This window comes from Triticum dicoccoides, chromosome 1A (genome assembly GCF_002162155.2).
Source record: "Triticum dicoccoides isolate Atlit2015 ecotype Zavitan chromosome 1A, WEW_v2.0, whole genome shotgun sequence".
NCBI lineage: Eukaryota > Viridiplantae > Streptophyta > Magnoliopsida > Poales > Poaceae > Triticum > Triticum dicoccoides.
In genome coordinates, this window is record NC_041380.1 from 415,973,390 (window position 1) to 415,992,225 (window position 18,836).

An 18,836-nucleotide genomic window follows, 5' to 3' on the forward strand; every position below is an offset into this window, starting at 1 on the left:
GACTTAAGGCCCATAGTGGTAAACCGCCATGATGGCATGACTTGTATCATAAGGTAGAATTAACTAGTCACCGAGCCGGAGACTGTCTATGAGCTGGCCGGGACTCTGTAGGCCGCAGGGCGTCAACCCGTGTATATAAGGGGACGACCCGCTGGCGGCTTAGGGCAGAAAACAACTCATAGAGAGCCAGGCATAGCGTATCTCGCTCCCTGGTCATCGAAACCTCAAGCAATACCAACCCAACTAGACGTAGGCCTTCCTTCACCGTAAGGGGCTGACTAGTATAAACCTCTTGTGTCCTTTGTCCCAATTAACCCCTTTAAGCTTCCTAGTTGCGATGGCTCCACGACTAAGTCCTTGCAAGAGGACATCTGCCGTGACAATGCCACGACACTACGGGTTCGAGAACTATGTAGACATGACCGAGACTCATCTCCGATCAATAACCAATAGCGGAACCTGGATGCTCATATTGGTTCCTACATATTCTACGGAGATCTTTATCGGTCAAACCGCATAACAGTATACGCTGTTCCCTTTGTCATCGATATGTTACTTGCCCGAGATTCGATCGTCGGTATCTCAATACCTAGTTCAATCTCGTTACCAGCAAGTCTCTTTACTCGTTCTGTAATGTATCATCCCGTAACTAACTCATTAGTCACATTGCTTGCAAGGCTTATAGTGATGAGCATTACCGAGAGGGCCCAGAGATACCTCTCCGACAATCAGAGTAACAAATCCTAATCTCGATCTATGCCAACTCAACAAACACCATCGGAGACACCTGTAGAGCATCTTTATAGTCACCCAGTTACATTGTGACATTTGATAGCACACTAAGTGTTCCTCCGATATTCGGGAGTTGCATAATCTCATAATCATAGGAACATGTATAAGTTATGAAGAAAGCAATAGCAACAAACTAAACGATCATCATGCTAAGCTAACGGATGGGTCAAGTCAATCACATCATTCTCTAAATGATGTGATCTTGTTAATCAAATGACAACTCATGTCTATGGTTAGGAAACTTAACCATCTTTGATTAACGAGCTAGTCAAGTAGAGGCATACTAGTGACACTCAGTTTGTCTATGTATTCACACATGTACTAAGTTTCCCGTTAATACAATTCTAGCATGAATAATAAACATTTATCATGATATAAGGAAATATAAATAACAACTTTATTATTGCCTCTAGGGCATATTTCCTTCATGTGATTCCCTATGCAAGCACGAAAGTCAATAGTTGTGCAATGAAATTACATCCTACTTGTGGTGCATTATTCGGTGTTAATTATGCTCAATGCTCGCTTATGAGATTATTCATTTCTTGGTTGGTCGCTTCTCAATCTTTTGCTAGCCTTCATTTTGCACTAAGTATGATCACTACTTGTGCATACAAAATCCTTTAAACCAGTTTTGCCACATGAGTCCACTGTACCTACCTATATGCGGTATTCTTTTGCCGTTCTAAGCAAATTTGTATGTGCCATCTCTAATTTTCAAAATAAATTTCTTTTTTGTGTGCTAGTACCACTCGCGAGGCGGTGAGGGGTGGACAATATTTTCCATGCTAGATGTGTTATTCTCATGATGAGTGTTTATTCACTTGTCATTGCACGAGAGTAAAGCAAAGGTATTAGGGATGCCCAGTCCCGAAATGAAAAATGAATTTACTTTATGTTGTCAAATAATAAATTCCTTGGAAAGTGTTGGTATGGAGGGCACCCGTGGATATGGTTAGCCATGGAAAGTGAAAGTATGATGGAAAAAGGAATAAACTTTATTTTCTGTTTGAGAACCGCCTATGATATATCTAGCATGGAAAGTGTTGGGAGCTCTAAGTCGTTTTCGTTGGTGGGAAAAGTATGCCTCTCAAAATGTTTTTATCTCTCAATTTTTGTGTTGAGCTCTGTCACCTCTACAAATACCTACTTCCCTCTGCAAAGGGCCTTTCTTTTACTTTATGCAATTTTTATTTTTAATTTGAGTCTCCATATTCTCTTATAAAGCACCAACTAGGGGGCACTATGATCATACTTGAGCATTGGGTGTAGTTAATATGCGAGTGTATTTCATGAATGGATCAATGATTGAGCATGATGGGCTAGGGATAACTTATTTAGCGTTGATATTTCGAAAGACATGGTTTATTGGTGATACGCTTGAGTATTGATGTCCTCATGTCAAATTATAGACTATTACTTTGAATCATTCAAGTCCAAATGTCCATGCTACAAAAGAAAAGAGTATATGATGAATATGATAGGTAGCATTCCACAACAAAAATTTTATTTTAAATTGCTACTTTATCATGATAAGTTTTATGAGAAAGAGTTGTTGTTATGATGCTAGGAGAAGTGATTGAAATTATCATTTATCAAACTTATGCACTTTGCTAGCATTCACACTTCATAAATTATTTCTTTTATCATTTACCTACCCGAGGACGAGTAGGAATTAAGCTTGGGGATGCTGATACGTCTCCAACGTATCTATAATTTATGAAGTATTCATGCCATGTTTACAACAATTTTATATGGTTTTGGTATGATTTGCATGGAACTAACCCGGACTGACGCTGTTTTGAGCAAAACTACCGTGGTGTTGTTTTTTGTGCAGAAATGAAAGTTCTCTAAATGAGCTGAAACTTGTTAATGATTTTGTTTGGAACAAAAGAGACCCCCGAAGCTTCGTGGGAGGGCCAGAAGAGCCATGAGGAGGGCACAACCCACCAGGGCGCGCTTGGTGGGCCTGGCTTGCCCCGGTGGATTGTGCTCACCTCGAAGCCCATCTTAGCGTGAAACCAACGCCAAAAATCCTATAAATAGAGAAAGCATCAAAAGTAACCCTGGATCAGAAGTTTCACCGCCGCAAGGCTCTGTAGCCACCGAAAACCAATCTAGACCCTATTCCGGCACCCTGCCGGAGGGGGGAATCATCTCCGGTGGCCATCTTCATCATCCTAGCGGCCACCACGATGAGGAGGGAGTAGTCCACCCTCGGGGCTGAGGGTTTGTACCAGTAGATATGTGTTTAATCTCTCTCTCGCGCGCGTTCTTGAGATGTCACGATCTTGATGTATCACGGGCTTTGTTAATATAGTCGAACCATATGGTGTTTCCCCCCTCTATCTTGTTGTGATGAATTGAGTTTTTCCTTTTGAGATTTCGTTGTTATCAGATTGAATACTTCTATGGATTTGAGAACACTTGATATATGTCTCGCAATTGAATACTCATGGTGACAATGGGGTATCGTATTGATTCACTTGATATATGTTTTGGCACTCAACTCGCGGATTCCCGAGGTGACATTGGGGTAATCTATGCATAGGGGTTGATGCACGTTCTTGTCTTTGTTTCTCCTGTAGAAATCTTGGGGCACTCTTTGAAGTTCTTTGTGTTGGATTGACTATTATGAATCTGAATTTGCTTTGGTGTCATTTCAGTACGGACTCTTGGTTAGATCGATCGGAAAGAATAGCTTCGTGTTATTTTAGTACAAACTCTAGGATAGATTGATCGGAAAGAATAGCTTAGGTGCTTTCGTACCCTACAAACAATTCCGTCTTATGTTCTCCGCTAGATAGAAACTTTGGAGTGATTCTTCGTTGCACGTAGAGGGATGGTTATATGATCCAATTATATTAGCATTGTTGAGAAATTGCACTAGAGAAAGTACGGACCCTAGGCTTCATTATCAAGCATTGCAATACTGTTTTTGTGCCCGTTTACTATTTACTACCTTACTGTTTTTATTTATTCAGATTATAAAAGTATATTTCTACCCTCAATACTACACTTTTATCACCATTTCTTCGCCGAACTAGTGCACCTATACAAATTACCATTGTATTTGGTGTGTTGGGGACACAAGAGACTTTTTATTATTTGGTTGCATGGTTGTTTGAGAGAGACCATCTTCATCCTACACCTCCAACGGATTGATAAACCTTAGGTCATCCAGGAAAAGTGCTACTGTCCTACAAAACTCTGCGCTTGGAGGCCCAACACGTGTCTACAAGAATGAAGTTGTGTAGTAGACATCATTAACCATCGGCACCCCGACCCTCACACAAAGTAAGACACTCAATAATAAATCATGCTCCAACTTCTTAGCATAACTAGAGACTATATGTGCATTCTTTGAGAATCACAAACCTTAACACCAATATTCTTACTAAACCACAATCATTCACTAGTACCTCCCACATATTACCATCTCAATATCGGAAACCTATTGCAAGGAATCAAACTTATCATATTCAATGATCTACATGAAAGTTTTTAATATGTCCCTCTTGAATATCTATCATATCAGGACCAATTTCATAATATGTGCATATTTTCATTACTATTTATTAGACTCAAAAAATATGAGTGAAGCATGAGAGTGCAACTATTTCTTTAAAATATAACCACCGCCATGCTCTAAAAGATATAAGTGAAGGACTAGAGCAACAACCTAGCTCAAAAGGTATAAGTGAAGCACATAGAGTATTCTAACAAATCACGAATAAATGTGTGTCCCTCTCAAAAGGTGTGTGCGGCAAACAATGATTGTGGCAAACTAAAAGGCAAACAAAGCAAAGACTGCGATAATAGAAGACGCTCCAAACAAATCTCATATCATGTGATGAACAAACTTAGATGCTTGGTTCTCCTTGAATATTACCTTGAGGGTGCCTTGGATATCCCCAAGCTTAGGGTCTTGCCGCTCCTTATTTCTTCATCCACCGTGATCTCACCCAAAAGTTAAAAACTTCAGCACACAAAACTCAACAAAAATCTTGTGAGATCCATTGGTATAATAAGCAAATCATAAACTTCAGGCACTATTACCCCCCCCCCTTGCTAATTTCAAAGGGGTGGGGCCCCTCCCTCTGCCCTGGCTTCAATCCTAACCCTCCATGTAACCAAACCTGTTAAATCTGCAAATGTTTACTTATAGCTCTAGCATTACTCTATTTCAAAACATAATTGCATCACCCTAGCAGATTGACACACGCTAGGTTAATAAAAAGGCAACAACAAGCAATCCAAAAGAGGAATATGATGTTAAGAGTTGTGCAAACACGGATTAGAAGACCATTCTCGCTACCTAGGGAGAAGAACATGTAGTAATAGAATGGCACACGGTATTACAATCACACATGTGCACAATAGTATCTCAAACGATAATTCTAGACCTACGGGTGATCTATGCTCGTTTTACAAAAGCTTCCAAATACCCCCCCCCCCCTGGCTAATTTCAGAGGGGCGGGGCCCTCCAATCCTAATCCTCCACGTAACGAAACCTGTTAAATCCGTAATTGTTTCCCTATAGATCTAGTATTACTCTATTTTAAAATATAATTGCATTACCCTAGTAGACTGACATACGCTAGGTTAATAAAAAGGCAACAACAAACCACCCAAAAGAGGAATATGATGTTAAGAGTTGTGCAAACACGGATTAGAAGACCATTCTCACTCCCTAGAGAGAAGAACATGTAGTAATATAATTGGATCTCAAAATAAATATACCTAGCATGTGCTTCACACATGTTCTTAAATAGTGTCTGAATCGATTGTAGTATCTGTGAAATCAGAATAACATTTATCTCTCATAAGCACCGGCTAGCATTGGAAGCCAAAGTTTGCTTCTACACCCCCTTCCCGATTACTCGTGCAAACCAATGTCATAAATAAAACTGTTATCTTCTTATTGAGGCACCCGTGTTAGCACCTACATTATAGAAGGTCTAAGACACACATTGCGTTAAGCATGAGGTTTGATCTTGAGTTGGAAACACAACCATTCTCTTTTCGTCCAATCAAAGCTTGATTCTCTCGGGTCTAACAGAGCCTTGTCCGGTCCTAACTATGAGTACTCCATGCATAGGGTCGAAGCATAGTTTAAAAACCAAATCGGCAACCAAATAGGTGAGGCTGTCGGTTCAGGTTTTTATTGATCGGACCGTCGGTTCAATGATTCATTGTGACAAAAAACGGAATACAGTTAAGATAAATTTTTCAAATTTTTGACCTCACATCATATAAATACATGTAATATTAGTTGTAAACCATTAATAAACTACAAAGTATTGTTAGCCTAGTTTGTTAATGAGCCTTGAGTGTGCCTTGCCTCATGGTTAGGTGTGTGATCCCTAGTTTATGCACCATTTCTTGAATATTTCTCCTTTTTTTACTAAAAGACCACTACACCTTAAAAACAATACACGGTGTCGGTTCGTTTTTAAAACAATGGGTAGAAGCCAATTTATCATAGACTTAGATCTTTAGAGGATTAAAGACCTTCAAATGTATATGTTGTGTGTTTCATACTGTATTTTATGAATACTTTGCACTCTGTCTACTTTTTACAGGAAGGATTTACATTCACTTAAAATTCTTGCTACAACTCAATGTTTCTATGCCACGTATCAAATACTTTTGGGCTAATTTATATAGTTTTACTATACTAGTACACGCTTAAGAACCACATCAACGGCTATAGTGGACTCCAGCCTTTTCATATTCATGTGTTCCTATGAATCCCATGAATCAGAGAGGCCTTACCAGCCCTGAATAATAGTTTTCTTTGGTCCAGGAATTAGATAAGACATACCATGATCTCTCTCCCCCAAAAAGCACAAGGTAGAGCATGAAAAAGTGGTTGATGTGTTAATGGCAATTGGAAGTACACGGAAGAGCACACATCACATGAAGAGCTTGTCCACGAAGAGAAGCAATACCCCTCATCTAGCTTCACACCGGTCCATATGGCTGTCGACAGCAACCGAGCACAAGAACCACATCAACGGCTATAGTGGACTCCCATCTGACGTTGCCATCTTCTATTGATAGGACCAAACAGTTGGCAGTATATCTTCTTTTGACAGGACCAAACAGGACCCTCAATTGCTGTCATTACATTTGTCTCATTATTTATCAGCGGAAGTGTAACGAATACATAAATCTTGAAAATGAATATAGAAGTAGGTAAGTACCAGAAATGAATAAATAGCGAATATGGACAAACGAATGCAGACGCGAATGTTTACCGAATACAAAATTCCCTTTAACTTCGCAAAAAGCACAACAAACCCAGCGACGTATTTGTGTTTCCAGCATTACTACTCTCTCCGTTCTATATTAAAAGTGTCGCTGATTTAGTACACTACTCCCTCCGTTCCATATTAAGTGTCACTTATTTAGTTTAAAATTGTACTAAATCAGCGATACTTAATATGAAACGGAGGGGGCATGATACTTAGCCAACATTACTGCAATTAAACTCTCTCTTTGCCAAATATAGTACATATTAGTTTTTTCTATGACCAACGGCTCTCTAAGCCAATGCCCGTAGTATATATGTAAACAATCCCTGTGAACTCCTCTTTGGTAGCGAGTATAAGATGTACTCTATTTTATGCCATGTTTAGAAAGATTTTCACGGGAATTTCGTAGGAAACAAATCCGATAGAAATATTTCCCATGGTGTCGTTTCGATTGTATGATTGGCTTGGAGAACTCCTTCATTTCTCCACTCTTTGGAAGATTCTATTATAAATTTTGTTCAGGACATGTTTTTCACTTCCTTTGAGAAGTCTAGCGCAACTTGTCTCTTCATCTCTCTTCTTTTCTCTTTTTCAGGAGATAGTTTCCCACAATTGTTTCTAGAGCAGCCAAACATTTATGGTGTATAATTCTTATGTTTACATTCCGATATGATTCCACTAGACATGACACCTAACTCCTGCACTTTCGCATTCTTGCATCTTTCCTCCCCCCGCGTTTCAAATGGCACCGTTCGCAAGGAGTGAATCCAAAATAACAATAAAATGTCAAATGACAACAGGGAGAAGAAGAGAATAAGGAGTTGGGTTGTGGTATCACTTAGAGACCCCCCCTGTATATTTTGACAAAGAATTTCACAGACGCCCATGTATATTTTCACAACGAATTTTCATTTTCGTTAGGTCCAGTTTGTCGTACACTCTCCCTTTCACTCTTTCTCTCTAGCCAAGGCAGAGCCAAGTCTGCTATATCACTGCCAAATCATAGTCATACATGGGCTAACTGTCCAGCCCTGCTCCCCCAGCCACCTAGATAGGCACATACTTGAATGCGACCAGAAGAACATACGTTCGTCTCTTCTGTCTTCACAGGAAGAGACATCCAAGCAGGCAAAAGGGGGCCACGCACTATTGGAGCACCAAAGGGGAATATAGATCATGCAACCAAATAGCAACACCCAGGCAACGTCTTGTGCCCATAAAGGCCACAACAGCACACACCAATGATCGTGCAATCAACCATCCACATGAGGGACGCAGCAATGATAGACGGAGAGGCGGTCAGTTCACACCATTTCACAGCACCGCAAATAGCAAATAGCGTCACGTCGGGTCTAATGGCCGCTGCAAAGACCTCCTCGAGGTCGTTACTGATGGGATGCAAATTTGTGGCCCTAAGGTATCCACGGATACTCCTGAAAATTTAGTTCATTTGGTTGAACTAAAGAGGACCAGAGAACACCCTAAGGCCCCGTTTGGATTGTCGTGTTCTTCTCAAATACACCCGTAAAGAATACAAGTCTCAGCTCGTCGTTTCATTCCCGCCCCAGATTTGCTAAGCGGCCGGTAAGATACATGTGTAAAATATACACCTCCGTATTTGAATACAACCAATCCAAGCGCGGCCTAAAGGGTACCCGTTTGCACCCCTACATTACTGATGTAAGCCGAAGTAGATCACAGAACACCATATGTAAACTCTGCTGCAGCATTAAGTTATTCGACACGAAACTATAGCATACTAAAGTTAAAGCCATGAGTTCACGATTTTACGTTCTTGCAACTGAAGTGCAGAAGTAAAACAACACCAGACTCCTACATTGATCTCAAACCACAAAGTTGACGTTTTTCCTTCCAAGGAATAGCAATGGTACTTCTTGGGACAGAGCACCCACAATCCATATTATATTGTCCTAATCCGACTAATCCTGATATGTTTTTCTTTCTGACTTCAAGTGCATCTGGCTTCACTCAGATTTCACCTGCAAGGAATAAGGAATCGAATAAATACAGTTCTATAAAGCTTACAAATGTTTATGAGCGAAAAGATATGGAGTTGGCGGCATACAGGAGACTGAGAACGGGGTAAACTTCTGCTCCTGACGGGGCTCCTGCTCGCAGACTTGTCACGCGCAGGCTGCAAAAAAACTTGAATCATGATATTGAAGGAATTACATGATAGAAGAATGTGTACCCTTCAAAGACTTACAGCGGCAGGTGATAGGGATCTTGATGATGACCTACAAAATATTCCAAAAACCAACAAATTGTCACTTAGCATTTGCACTCCTATGGTTTGATCACAATATGTCTACACCTAACCTATGCACACGGGAGCAATACAATATACGGGTGAGCATTTGGGCAGATTCTCTCACCCTTGCTCCGCCGCATGCCTTTTGCACCACAAAATAAATTTGAAAATTACAAGCCTTTATTTTTCAAGGAGTCAAAACTACAGGTGTTTGAATGAAAATGTAGACAGTATGGGTTGATGGTTTTGATCCAACAGGTAAAACCTCTTCTCTTTTTCTCTTTCACAAAGATGTGTACTTCAAAAACAAAATCTAGCATTAAAGCCAAGGTTTATATATGAGACCAGGGCAGAGTGCATATTTGAGAATATAAGTACTCAAGTCAACAGTAATACAAATATACCACAGAATCCACTCCATTATGTTTAGTGCCAGCCCTCCTATCGCTGGTTGTACTCCACTTGCCATACAATCACAATCCAGCAGAACTATCCAACGCCCAAAACCATCCTTTGATTCTGAACGTGCCAATATCCTACCAATGCAATCCCCAGACAGTCGCACGGTCCAGATCTAGTAAAGAGAAGGGAAAATCTTCAAAGATGGACAGCTATCCCGTTATGCACACATGTTCAATAGTCAGACAGGGGAAACTCAAAAGGCCATGCCGAAAAACAATGCATCAGGAAACAGAAGCCAAAAAGCAAACCAGAATGGGATTCCAGAAGTTCAATATCACAGGCCACTTCTATTTCTTGTTCTTATTTTGCAGGTCATTTTTATTCTTGTTAACAGCCCTTTTCCTTGCTTTAACAGGTTGTCAACATGGACTGATTTGAGTATGAACAAACTAAACTATACCTTGGACTCCTGCTCCTGCTATAACTGTGACTTCTGCTTCTCGAGTAAGAGCAGCTTCGGCTTCTACTTCTCGAGTAAGAGCGGCTACGCCTAGCATTGTACTCCCTCACCTATTAGCAACACAGGTAGATTAGAGCATGGAAATCTTCAATTCAGTGGGGTGGGCATGTGGGACGAATATGTAGATATATGATTCAGTATGGTTAAGAGAAGGGGAGGGCAAAAAAGAAACAGCCATACCCTGATATATGCGCGTGAAAATGCATTACGGAACTCTGAATCATCAAGCTTCCTTATCTACAAGATAAAAATAACTAGTAAGCATATATGTTCATCAAAATGTATGCACATGTATGCGCGTAGAGAAGTGTTTAACATATCTTACCGCATGTTTCATGTCTTCGTAGTTGGTATACTCAACTATTCCAGTAATTGCTGTAACACGGAAAAGGTAATGAGGCTTCTAAAAGATAATACAGTTTGAATGAACTAGGCAGGTCAGATATCTAAACAACTAGCCCCACCAACACTCATTGAAGAACAAAATACGAACTGAAAACTGATCATTACTAACCTCCAGCCTCAGGATAAACATCAGAGAAACAGACATCACCAGCTCGCCGCATATGATCCTGAAAAATGAAAGTAAATTTAAGAATCCTGAAGCATGAACTTCAAGAACTTACATTCACATCCAAACCTTGAGATCTTGCCATGATGCTGAAGAAGGTAATCCGGTAACAATAACTGCGATCCATGAATAGAGATAATAAGAATAGGGGATTTCACCATCAAATTTGTGAGGCTTATAAAGTTAAAAATACAAACCGCGGTAATCAGAACGCCTAAGTGCACCACGACGTCCAGAACTAGTATAGCTGTTTGGTCGATCAAAAGAAGGGCCTTTTCCCCCATGAGCTAACTCCACCTGGATAGTGGAATAAAGGTAAACTTCATAAGAAAGATCTAAGATGTTTCCTTCGTCTCTCAGAAAACGAAAAGAATATTCATACAAGTTCCACCAACCCGCAATTTGTAGCCATCAAAGTCGTATCCATCACGGCCATAAATTGCATCATCAGCATCACGTGGGTCTTCAAACTGCAAAAAGCTCCACTTTGGTGTTAGACTCATAGTCATAGGTGTGCTATACAGAAAGAATTTTAGTTCGGAATGATTTTGAAAAATATTTTTTAATAGAACATTCAGAAAAACTGATACTCCCTCTGTAAAGAAATATAAGAGCGTTTAGATAACTAAATTAGTGATCCAAACGCACTTATATTTCTTTACGGAGGGAATGCATTCTATTGGTTAGATTCTGTATGAAAGCATGCTGTTTTGCACAATGTGCCAATGAGGGTTTCAGGGTATCCTCTTAAAAGGAGGTATAACCATGTAACTATACTACCAGTTGTTGAGTCTTATAGGACAACATGATTTTGTTGTAACAGTTTTACAGAGTACAGGACAAAGAACATTTTGGTTGTTGCACTCCAAATGCAAATTAAGGGGGGAAAACAGGACAAATTACAAGGGGTTACGCTTTAAGTGGCTTCTAGGGATGGGATGGAATCATCTTGTTTTAGTATTCTATAAGCCAGAGAGCAAAATCAACATGTCCTAAAGCTCAAAAGACTTCTTTTTTTCAAGATATTGTCTTATAGCACTTTTGACGTAACTCGAGAGAGAAAACTGACCTACTATATGCTAATCTGATTTTCTAAAAAATCATATCAAAGTATATTTTAACGTAACTCATCTCAAATTTGTCACCCAGACAACCTTACAGAAAAATAATTTATACTACGAAATACGAATACATACTAGTAGTGAGCAAGAATAAATATTCTAACAAAACAATGACCAAAGCACATTACCTCGACAAAAGCATAAACAGGAGGCCTTGGAGGAATTTTCAGATCGATATCGACAATAGGACCGTACTGCAGAAGCAAAGTAATAGAAGATTAAATTGACATGCAGGAATGCTTCCCTAAACAGAAACTTTTTATCATATTGTGACACCTAGTTGGCTTGCTTTCTGCAAATCCTCTTGCAATACCCACATAGGATGACAAACTCAAGAGATGCCATTTAGGTTAAGGTGAAATATAACTGGTTATTTTTGGTGGAGAATAGAACTGAAAATTTGACATCGTGGAATTCACACTGAACACCAGTTTTCTTTTATTACGTCACAGTGATGCAGTGAGAGACTGAGAGTACATACCGACTGACGTTACAATATCAAACTATCTTGTCCAGTGTGCACACAACCGCAAACACTCTCAATAGTCCATGTTACAAGAAAAATGAAAAAACATGCATATGTCTTACAATTTAACAACACTTAACCTAATACATCGGTTCATATTTATTTTATGAATTTATTTATAACCTCCATGTGTAACTGCTAATGCAAGGTATACAATTTAAGCTGATATCAGAACATAATGCCCACCACCTTACAACTGAACTGGCAATTTCTTAACAGAATTGAAGCACCAAGGCAAGGTACAGGTGAACGAACCCAAACTATTTAGAACCTAACCTTGTAGAAGAGATCCTCAATTTCCCTCTCGCGGATGTCCTCGGGAAGATTGCCCACGTAGATGGTGCGGCCGTTGCGTCGGCTCATCGTTCCTGCAAGAAAGGGAAAAGAATCAGATCAGCAAATAGCTAAGTAGCTCGCACGAACTTAAGCAAAATTTTCGGCGGAAATCAAATAGCAGAAGTGGCAACCCAAGTTCGGGAATCAATCAAGAGAAATTTCCAACCCATTTCGTCAAGGAAAAAAAATTGCCCCAGTTGCTCGAGCAAAAAAGAAACTAACTAAACAAGAGACCGAACAAGCACTGCATCTCACCTCTCCGAAACCACTAAGATCACAACTGCGGCGAAGACGATAGCTCTACCGCTGAACCCGAACAAAAACAGGACGCCGTTACCGCGCGGAGAGAGAGGGAGAAAATGAGGACGCAAGAGCAGCAGCGATCAGGAGGGAGGAGCGGGAGCGGGAGCGGATACGTAACCAGCGGGGGAGAAGTAGGGTTCGACTGACCTGAGCGCAGCGAGTGCGGGCGACTCCGCCGCCGCGGCGAGGGGGGAGACGACGGCCACGAAACGGAAACGGAAACGGAAGCGCGGGGAGGGATCGAGAAGCTTCGGGGGGAAGCGGCGGCCGATATGAAAGGTGGGGTGAGGCAGTGAGGGGGGTCGCGTGCTTTACGATCCGTGCCGCATAGACCAGTCGTGGATTTAACTTCTGGGCTTTGGGCGGGCCCCAGCCACCGCCAACCAGCCCCAGTCAGAAGCCGTCCGCTCGGTGGTGGGGATCGTGAGAAGCGGTAAAACCTGAGGGGTTCCGCGGAGAAGTGCCACCTCCGCCCATCCCCTTCTTCCTCTCCTGGTCTCCCCCGTCGGACGGTGGTGGCGCGAGTCTCCTCGCCGTGCCGGCTTGCTTCCTATCCCCTCCCGGTAAGAACTTCCGGTCGATCGCTATCAGATTAATCCAGAATCTCAACCTGTTAGTTTTTTGCCTCGATCCCTGTCGCCGCGAGCACAGGTACTCGCGGCACCTTGGACTCTTCTGCTCCTCCTGATTGCGACGCTGTGCGGCCTAGGGTTTGCGAGAATTGCGGCGGTACGTAGGGTCGGCTGATTCGTGTACGCACGGTTCTTGTTTAGTCAGGATCTTGCTTTTCCTAGTCGGTGGCTAATTTGGATCGATCAGGCATAGGATTTTGTAGTTCAATAGTATCTGACAGTTCCTCTAGCCCAAATTCTAGAACGGGCAGGATTTAATTGGTCTTGCTTAGGAGCTTTGGGCAGCAGAGCGGCCATGTATGCAGGTTTGGACCTTCTCGGCCAGATTGCTTGCTGATTACTTGAGTTGTTGAATGCCTAGAAGTTCTTAGGTTGAGCCTATTTTCGACGAGCGGAGCCTGGCTTTATGTAGATTAATAAAGCCACACCGGCCATGCATAACAGCCCTACACACTCACGCCACACGCTGTCGCCGAGGCTGTCAGTTTACGATTGCTACAGGCCCAAAGCAGAACAAAAACAAACAACAAATCAAGGGGGCTAAAAGTAGATGGAGCTCAGGAAAACATTTCCATAACACAACCCCACGTGAACTGCGCTAAAGACCCAGAAAAAAGGATGTGGTTTGCGTCCTTGGGATCTCCATGGAGAGATCAAGGTTGAGCTATGTACTGTGTCCGTTGCTTGTTTGGTTCCTTCCACCAGTTTGTGTAGGTCAGTGCTATGTTGGAATGGCAATGTTTGATCAATGGGTTTTTTCCATGCTAAAATTGTTTATGACATCAAGAAAATTCGCTCAACTTATGTAGTTTGTTTGCGTAATTGATGAGCGCGACAATCTGTTTAGTTTTGGTTTTATCTAACTCTGCTCATAATGATATTGTACAGGATTTTCTGGTTTTGAGAGCTCCCAGGAGTTTGCTAATTCTTAGTTGGGCTATTTGTTTACATCAACTAATTCCCGATGCTGATCTATTTCTTGAATTATATACCATTTTCATACAGTTCATTATCTTATGAATCCATAGTTTGTTAGTCGCACTAAAAACTTATTAAATTCTTCTGAGATCTAATCTACTCTTGTTTCACAGGGCATCAGTTTAGCGCCCTGCCTATATTTAATCCAGCGGGAAACGATTGACTTAAGTCATGGAGGGGAACAAAGATGAGGCCTTGAGGTCTGTCAAGCTTGCACAGACTGCGCTAGCATCTGGAGATAGACAGCAAGCAGACAAATTTATCCGAATTGCCCAAAGATTGGATCCCAGCCTTCCAATTGTTGATTTGTTGACCTCAACCAAGAAGTTTGATCCCCTGAATCTGAATGGTACTGCTTGCCAGGACAAGACCAGAAGAGGCCATGAAAACCTAAAAACGCCAAAAGAATTTGTTGGTCCTTCTAATGTTGATAAAGGTTACACTGAGGAGAATGTTAGAGTTATCCGTGATATCAGGAAGAACAAAGACTACTATGCAATTCTTGGAGTGGAGAGAACTTGCTCCTTGGAGGAGATTAGGAAGGCCTACAGGAGGCTGTCACTGAAAATTCACCCTGACAAGAACAAAGCTCCTGGGGCAGAGGATGCATTCAAGATGCTCAGCAAGGCTTTCAAGTGCCTAGGCAATGATCAGTCACGGAAGACCTATGATCAGACAGGCACCCTTGAGGGGCATGAGTTTAACGACCAATATTCCAATGTCATGAGGCAGAGAACTGCTAGGCGAAGGAGGCAAACAAGAAATGGCTTCTATAATTATGAAGAAGATTTAGATCCAGATGAGATATTCAGGTCTTTCTTCTATGGTACTCGTGATAATTCATTCCGTGGTCACAATGTCTACAGAACAAGAGAAGCAGGTAGGCAGGAGCAACAGAGAAGGGAGCATCCTGTACAGGGTGGGTCGTTCATAAACTTAACAGTATTGATGCACCTGTCGGTCGTATTACTTTTTGTCTTGTTTGCATTCATTCCAGTGCAGCAGCCTCAATATGCCCTGCACAAGACATACAACTTCCCCATTTCAAAAGTCACTGATAAGCATGGGGTGGAGTACTTTGTCAGCAAACAAGATTTTGATCAGCAGTTTCCACATGGAAGTCCTTCTAGAGATAACCTCGAGGATCACGTTTTCAGAGATTATAAGACTATGCTAGGAAGAAACTGTCGTGTGGAACTCCATCGGCGTAAATGGGCCAATGACTACCCTACGCCTCACTGTGACAAGCTACGGAGCCTTGATGTGGCATAATAGTGCCCACATGGTGATTAGTTTGTTGTCTCCATTGCGGTCTTGCAGAAGTTCACTCTCTTTGAAGGTATAACCTGTCTTATGTTCATTTCAATCGAACTGTATGGTTGCATCGTGTATATTCTGATTTAAGTGTAAGTTGACATTTCCCTGTTTCTCAGTAAGGGCATTCAAGCCCTGTTTGGTTCGGCTGTGGATTTCTAAAAGCAGCTATGAAAAATCTGCTGTGAAAAAACAGTTGTGGAAAATCTGATTTGAAAAAGATGTAGGTCATTTGGCAAACCAGCTAATACAACCTTTTCAGATTTTGGCCCGCAGCAGAATCAGATTTTGGAAAGCACGTCCTGGGCTGCTTCCGTTTTTGGTTCAGATTTTGGCAGCGGATTTCTGGAATCGGATTCTGCTGGGTTCGCCCTTTGGTTCAGATTCTGCTGCGCGGCAGCGGAATCCGGCGATAAAAGCTGAACCAAACAGGGCCTCAGTGTCTCCACCAGATACAAAATCGTAAAATGTGCTATTTTATGATATGATGTTTCAGTCCTTGGGAAAATAATAGTTGAAGGGAATTGAAAAGAAGCTCTCAAGTTTATGCATAGAAGCCACATTTCGATGTATCAGTAAATTTTGCATGAGCTAGTTGGTGCATATAGCTAGGACACGGAACATGAAAGCTTAGCAGTTCATTTTGAGTTTACATGTGTAATCAACTACTTTTGGGGTACTATATATTGATCGTTTTATTCAGGATCTGGTCATCTCTAATGTGATATCTGACAAGCAGCTAAAGCTTGACGTCTTATCTGGAGCTAGAATATGTGTTCACATAGGACTTTGTTTGGTGTTCTCATGCACTTTATTTGTTGATGCAGGTGTGACATGGCAAGATTTTATGAAAAAGGATGAGCAATATATTTCTAGTTTGTCTGGTGCCCTACCTTTTATAACGTTTCGATGACATATTAAGAACCAGTAAATTGTCGGCTACATGAAGAAGCTTTGATGGCTGGCTAGCTAGCGTGTACATGGTGGAGTTCAATCAGGCGTGATCTTGGATTCATCAGCCTGTCATTCTTCTGGAGCAATTACCATTCTACACCTGCGAGTGCAAAATTTTGTGCAGATTATCATGCTGGGGCCGCCTATAGTTGCTGAGTGCAAAATTGTGTACATATACGACTCTGAAAGATGGCTAGCGATCATGAGATCGTCATTGTACTGCCTGAAACCACTGTTGAGTTGAAATTCCCTGGGTTGGTTGTAGCTGCTGTTCCTTCTGAACAATTGTAAACCCCTTGAAATGAAAATTAGAAAACGTGAACTGTGGACCTTTTGAAATAAAAATTATAAAACGTGAAACCCCTGGTGTCGCTTCGCCGAGTTTGATGCTTGTTCTGTTGAAATTGATTTCCTTTCATCTGGACGGCTGGATGTCGAGCTAGCGTTGTGCGTTTCCTCAGGATTTATGTATCCAGAAGCTGAAAAACAGGGGCACTACTTGAACTTGATTTTAAACAGGGGCACTACTTGAACTTGATTTTGTCATGGTTGACTGTCAGGACCTGCTTCTATATTGTACTACTATGTTGAGGATTTATATTTTTCACGAGAGGCACGGTTTTGCTTCTGTGCGGGCACGGGCGTGCCCCTCAGAAACGAAAAAAAATGTGTTTTCTTTTTTTGTTGTGAGAGGCACGTTTTTGCTTCCACGGGAGGCACGGTTGTGCCTCTCGAAAACGGCTTCCGAAAAGGAAAAAAAAAATGCTCCTGATTCGGTTTTTTTGTGAAAAAAAGTTCTTCAAAACCTTTTGAAGACCTCGACGCGAGAAATCCAACGGTAAAAACGGTTCAAGATTTGGACACACGGTTTAAGAGATAAAATGGTTACGCCGGTCGTGCCTTCGCTCAGGCGACCTCCGCTTGGGCCAGCCCACGAACAGGATTCGCCTGCTCTTCGTTTCGCTGCTGCTTCCTTCTATGTTTCCTTTGGGTTTTTTTTCGTTTTTGTTTTGTGGATTTTTTTCTTACGGTTTTTCAACGTATTGTGCGGTTTTCAGTGTTTTTTGTTTTTTGTTTCTTTTTCCTTTCTTTTTTTTGGTTTTTTCTTTTATGTTTTTCCTTCTCTTTTTTGTGTGTTATATAAAAAGTTCACCGTGTATTAAGAAATGTTCATCGTACTTTAAGAAAATGGTCATCATATATTTATGAAAAAGTTCAATGTGCACTGTAAAAATGTTCAGCATATATCACAAAATGTTCAATGTGTGTTTAAAAATTGTTCAACATATATCACCAAAATGTTCAATGTGTATTTAAAAGTTGTTCAGCATATATCACCAAAATGTTCAATGTGTATTTAAAATTTGTTCAGCGTATATCACAAAATGTTCAGTGTGTATTAAAAATTGTTCAACATATATCACAAAAATGTTTAATGTGTATTTAAAAATTGTTCAGCGTATATCACAAAATATTCAATGGTCAAAAAATTGAAAAAAATATTATCTGCCACTGCGTTTAGTTCTTAAATATTCGCATGGCCAATTAATCAGTAATATTCGGCAGCTCAACTGGTAGTGAACACAGACATTGTATCGTATGGGGGCATGGTTTTTTCTACACGTGTTTTTGCGTTTGACTGGGCTTTGAATTTTGCTTGGGTTTTTTTAAGCTTTCTCAAAAATTCCTTTGTTTTCCTCGTGTGAAGCACACTATATGAAAGAACATAGTTGTGCTTTCACGTGAAGCAGAGTTATGCTTCCTAAAAAGTGAAGAAAAAACATAGGTGTGCTATCAAAAAAAATTGAAAAGCACGGTTGTGCTTCCGGTTGTTGGTTTATTTTTGGTTTCTGCT

At 41.0% G+C, this 18,836-nt stretch overlaps 2 protein-coding genes across 3 annotated transcripts; one reads left to right on the forward strand and one right to left on the reverse strand.

The window, feature by feature from the left end:
• Window positions 1-8,743: 8,743 nt before the first annotated feature.
• On the reverse strand, window positions 8,744-13,396 carry LOC119276674 (serine/arginine-rich-splicing factor SR34-like). 2 transcript variants are annotated; one of them, XR_005136727.1, is made up of 14 exons: window positions 13,251-13,380; window positions 12,741-12,832; window positions 12,067-12,132; window positions 11,213-11,287; window positions 11,015-11,114; window positions 10,887-10,933; window positions 10,761-10,818; window positions 10,572-10,621; window positions 10,427-10,483; window positions 10,187-10,296; window positions 9,729-9,898; window positions 9,280-9,310; window positions 9,139-9,207; window positions 8,744-9,052 (listed from the first exon to the last, which is right to left on the reverse strand). XR_005136727.1 is itself a non-coding variant. In XM_037557805.1 (13 exons), the coding sequence occupies exons 2-13, from the start codon at window positions 12,825-12,827 to the stop codon at window positions 9,038-9,040; spliced, it is 765 nt and encodes a 254-aa protein (XP_037413702.1). In that variant the 5' UTR covers window positions 12,828-12,832; window positions 13,251-13,396; the 3' UTR covers window positions 8,744-9,037. The 2 variants fall into 2 exon arrangements, 1 of the variants encoding a protein (XP_037413702.1); XM_037557805.1 differs by lacking the exon at window positions 9,729-9,898 and having other exon boundaries at window positions 13,251-13,396.
• A 121-nt stretch (window positions 13,397-13,517) lies between these two features.
• Window positions 13,518-17,341, forward strand: LOC119276668 (chaperone protein dnaJ 49-like). The gene is made up of 3 exons (XM_037557801.1): window positions 13,518-13,666; window positions 14,827-16,052; window positions 16,855-17,341. The coding sequence occupies exon 2, from the start codon at window positions 14,885-14,887 to the stop codon at window positions 15,983-15,985; it is 1,101 nt and encodes a 366-aa protein (XP_037413698.1). The 5' UTR covers window positions 13,518-13,666; window positions 14,827-14,884; the 3' UTR covers window positions 15,986-16,052; window positions 16,855-17,341.
• The last annotated feature ends 1,495 nt before the right edge of the window (window positions 17,342-18,836 follow it).

What these genes read in the sequence shown, in the direction of transcription:
- LOC119276674 (XM_037557805.1), bottom strand. Translation starts at nt 12,827, where the DNA reads ATGAGCCGACGCAACGGCCGCACCATCTACGTGGGCAATCTTCCCGAG. An exon ending in CTGTTTATGCTTTTGTCGAG is followed by an intron (nt 11,288 to 12,066) that starts GTAATGTGCTTT and finishes AGCTTTTTGCAG; the next exon opens with TTTGAAGACCCACGTGATGC. An exon ending in CATCATGGCAAGATCTCAAG is followed by an intron (nt 10,819 to 10,886) that starts GTTTGGATGTGA and finishes TTCATTTTTCAG; the next exon opens with GATCATATGCGGCGAGCTGG.
- LOC119276668 (XM_037557801.1), top strand. Translation starts at nt 14,885, where the DNA reads ATGGAGGGGAACAAAGATGAGGCCTTGAGGTCTGTCAAGCTTGCACAG.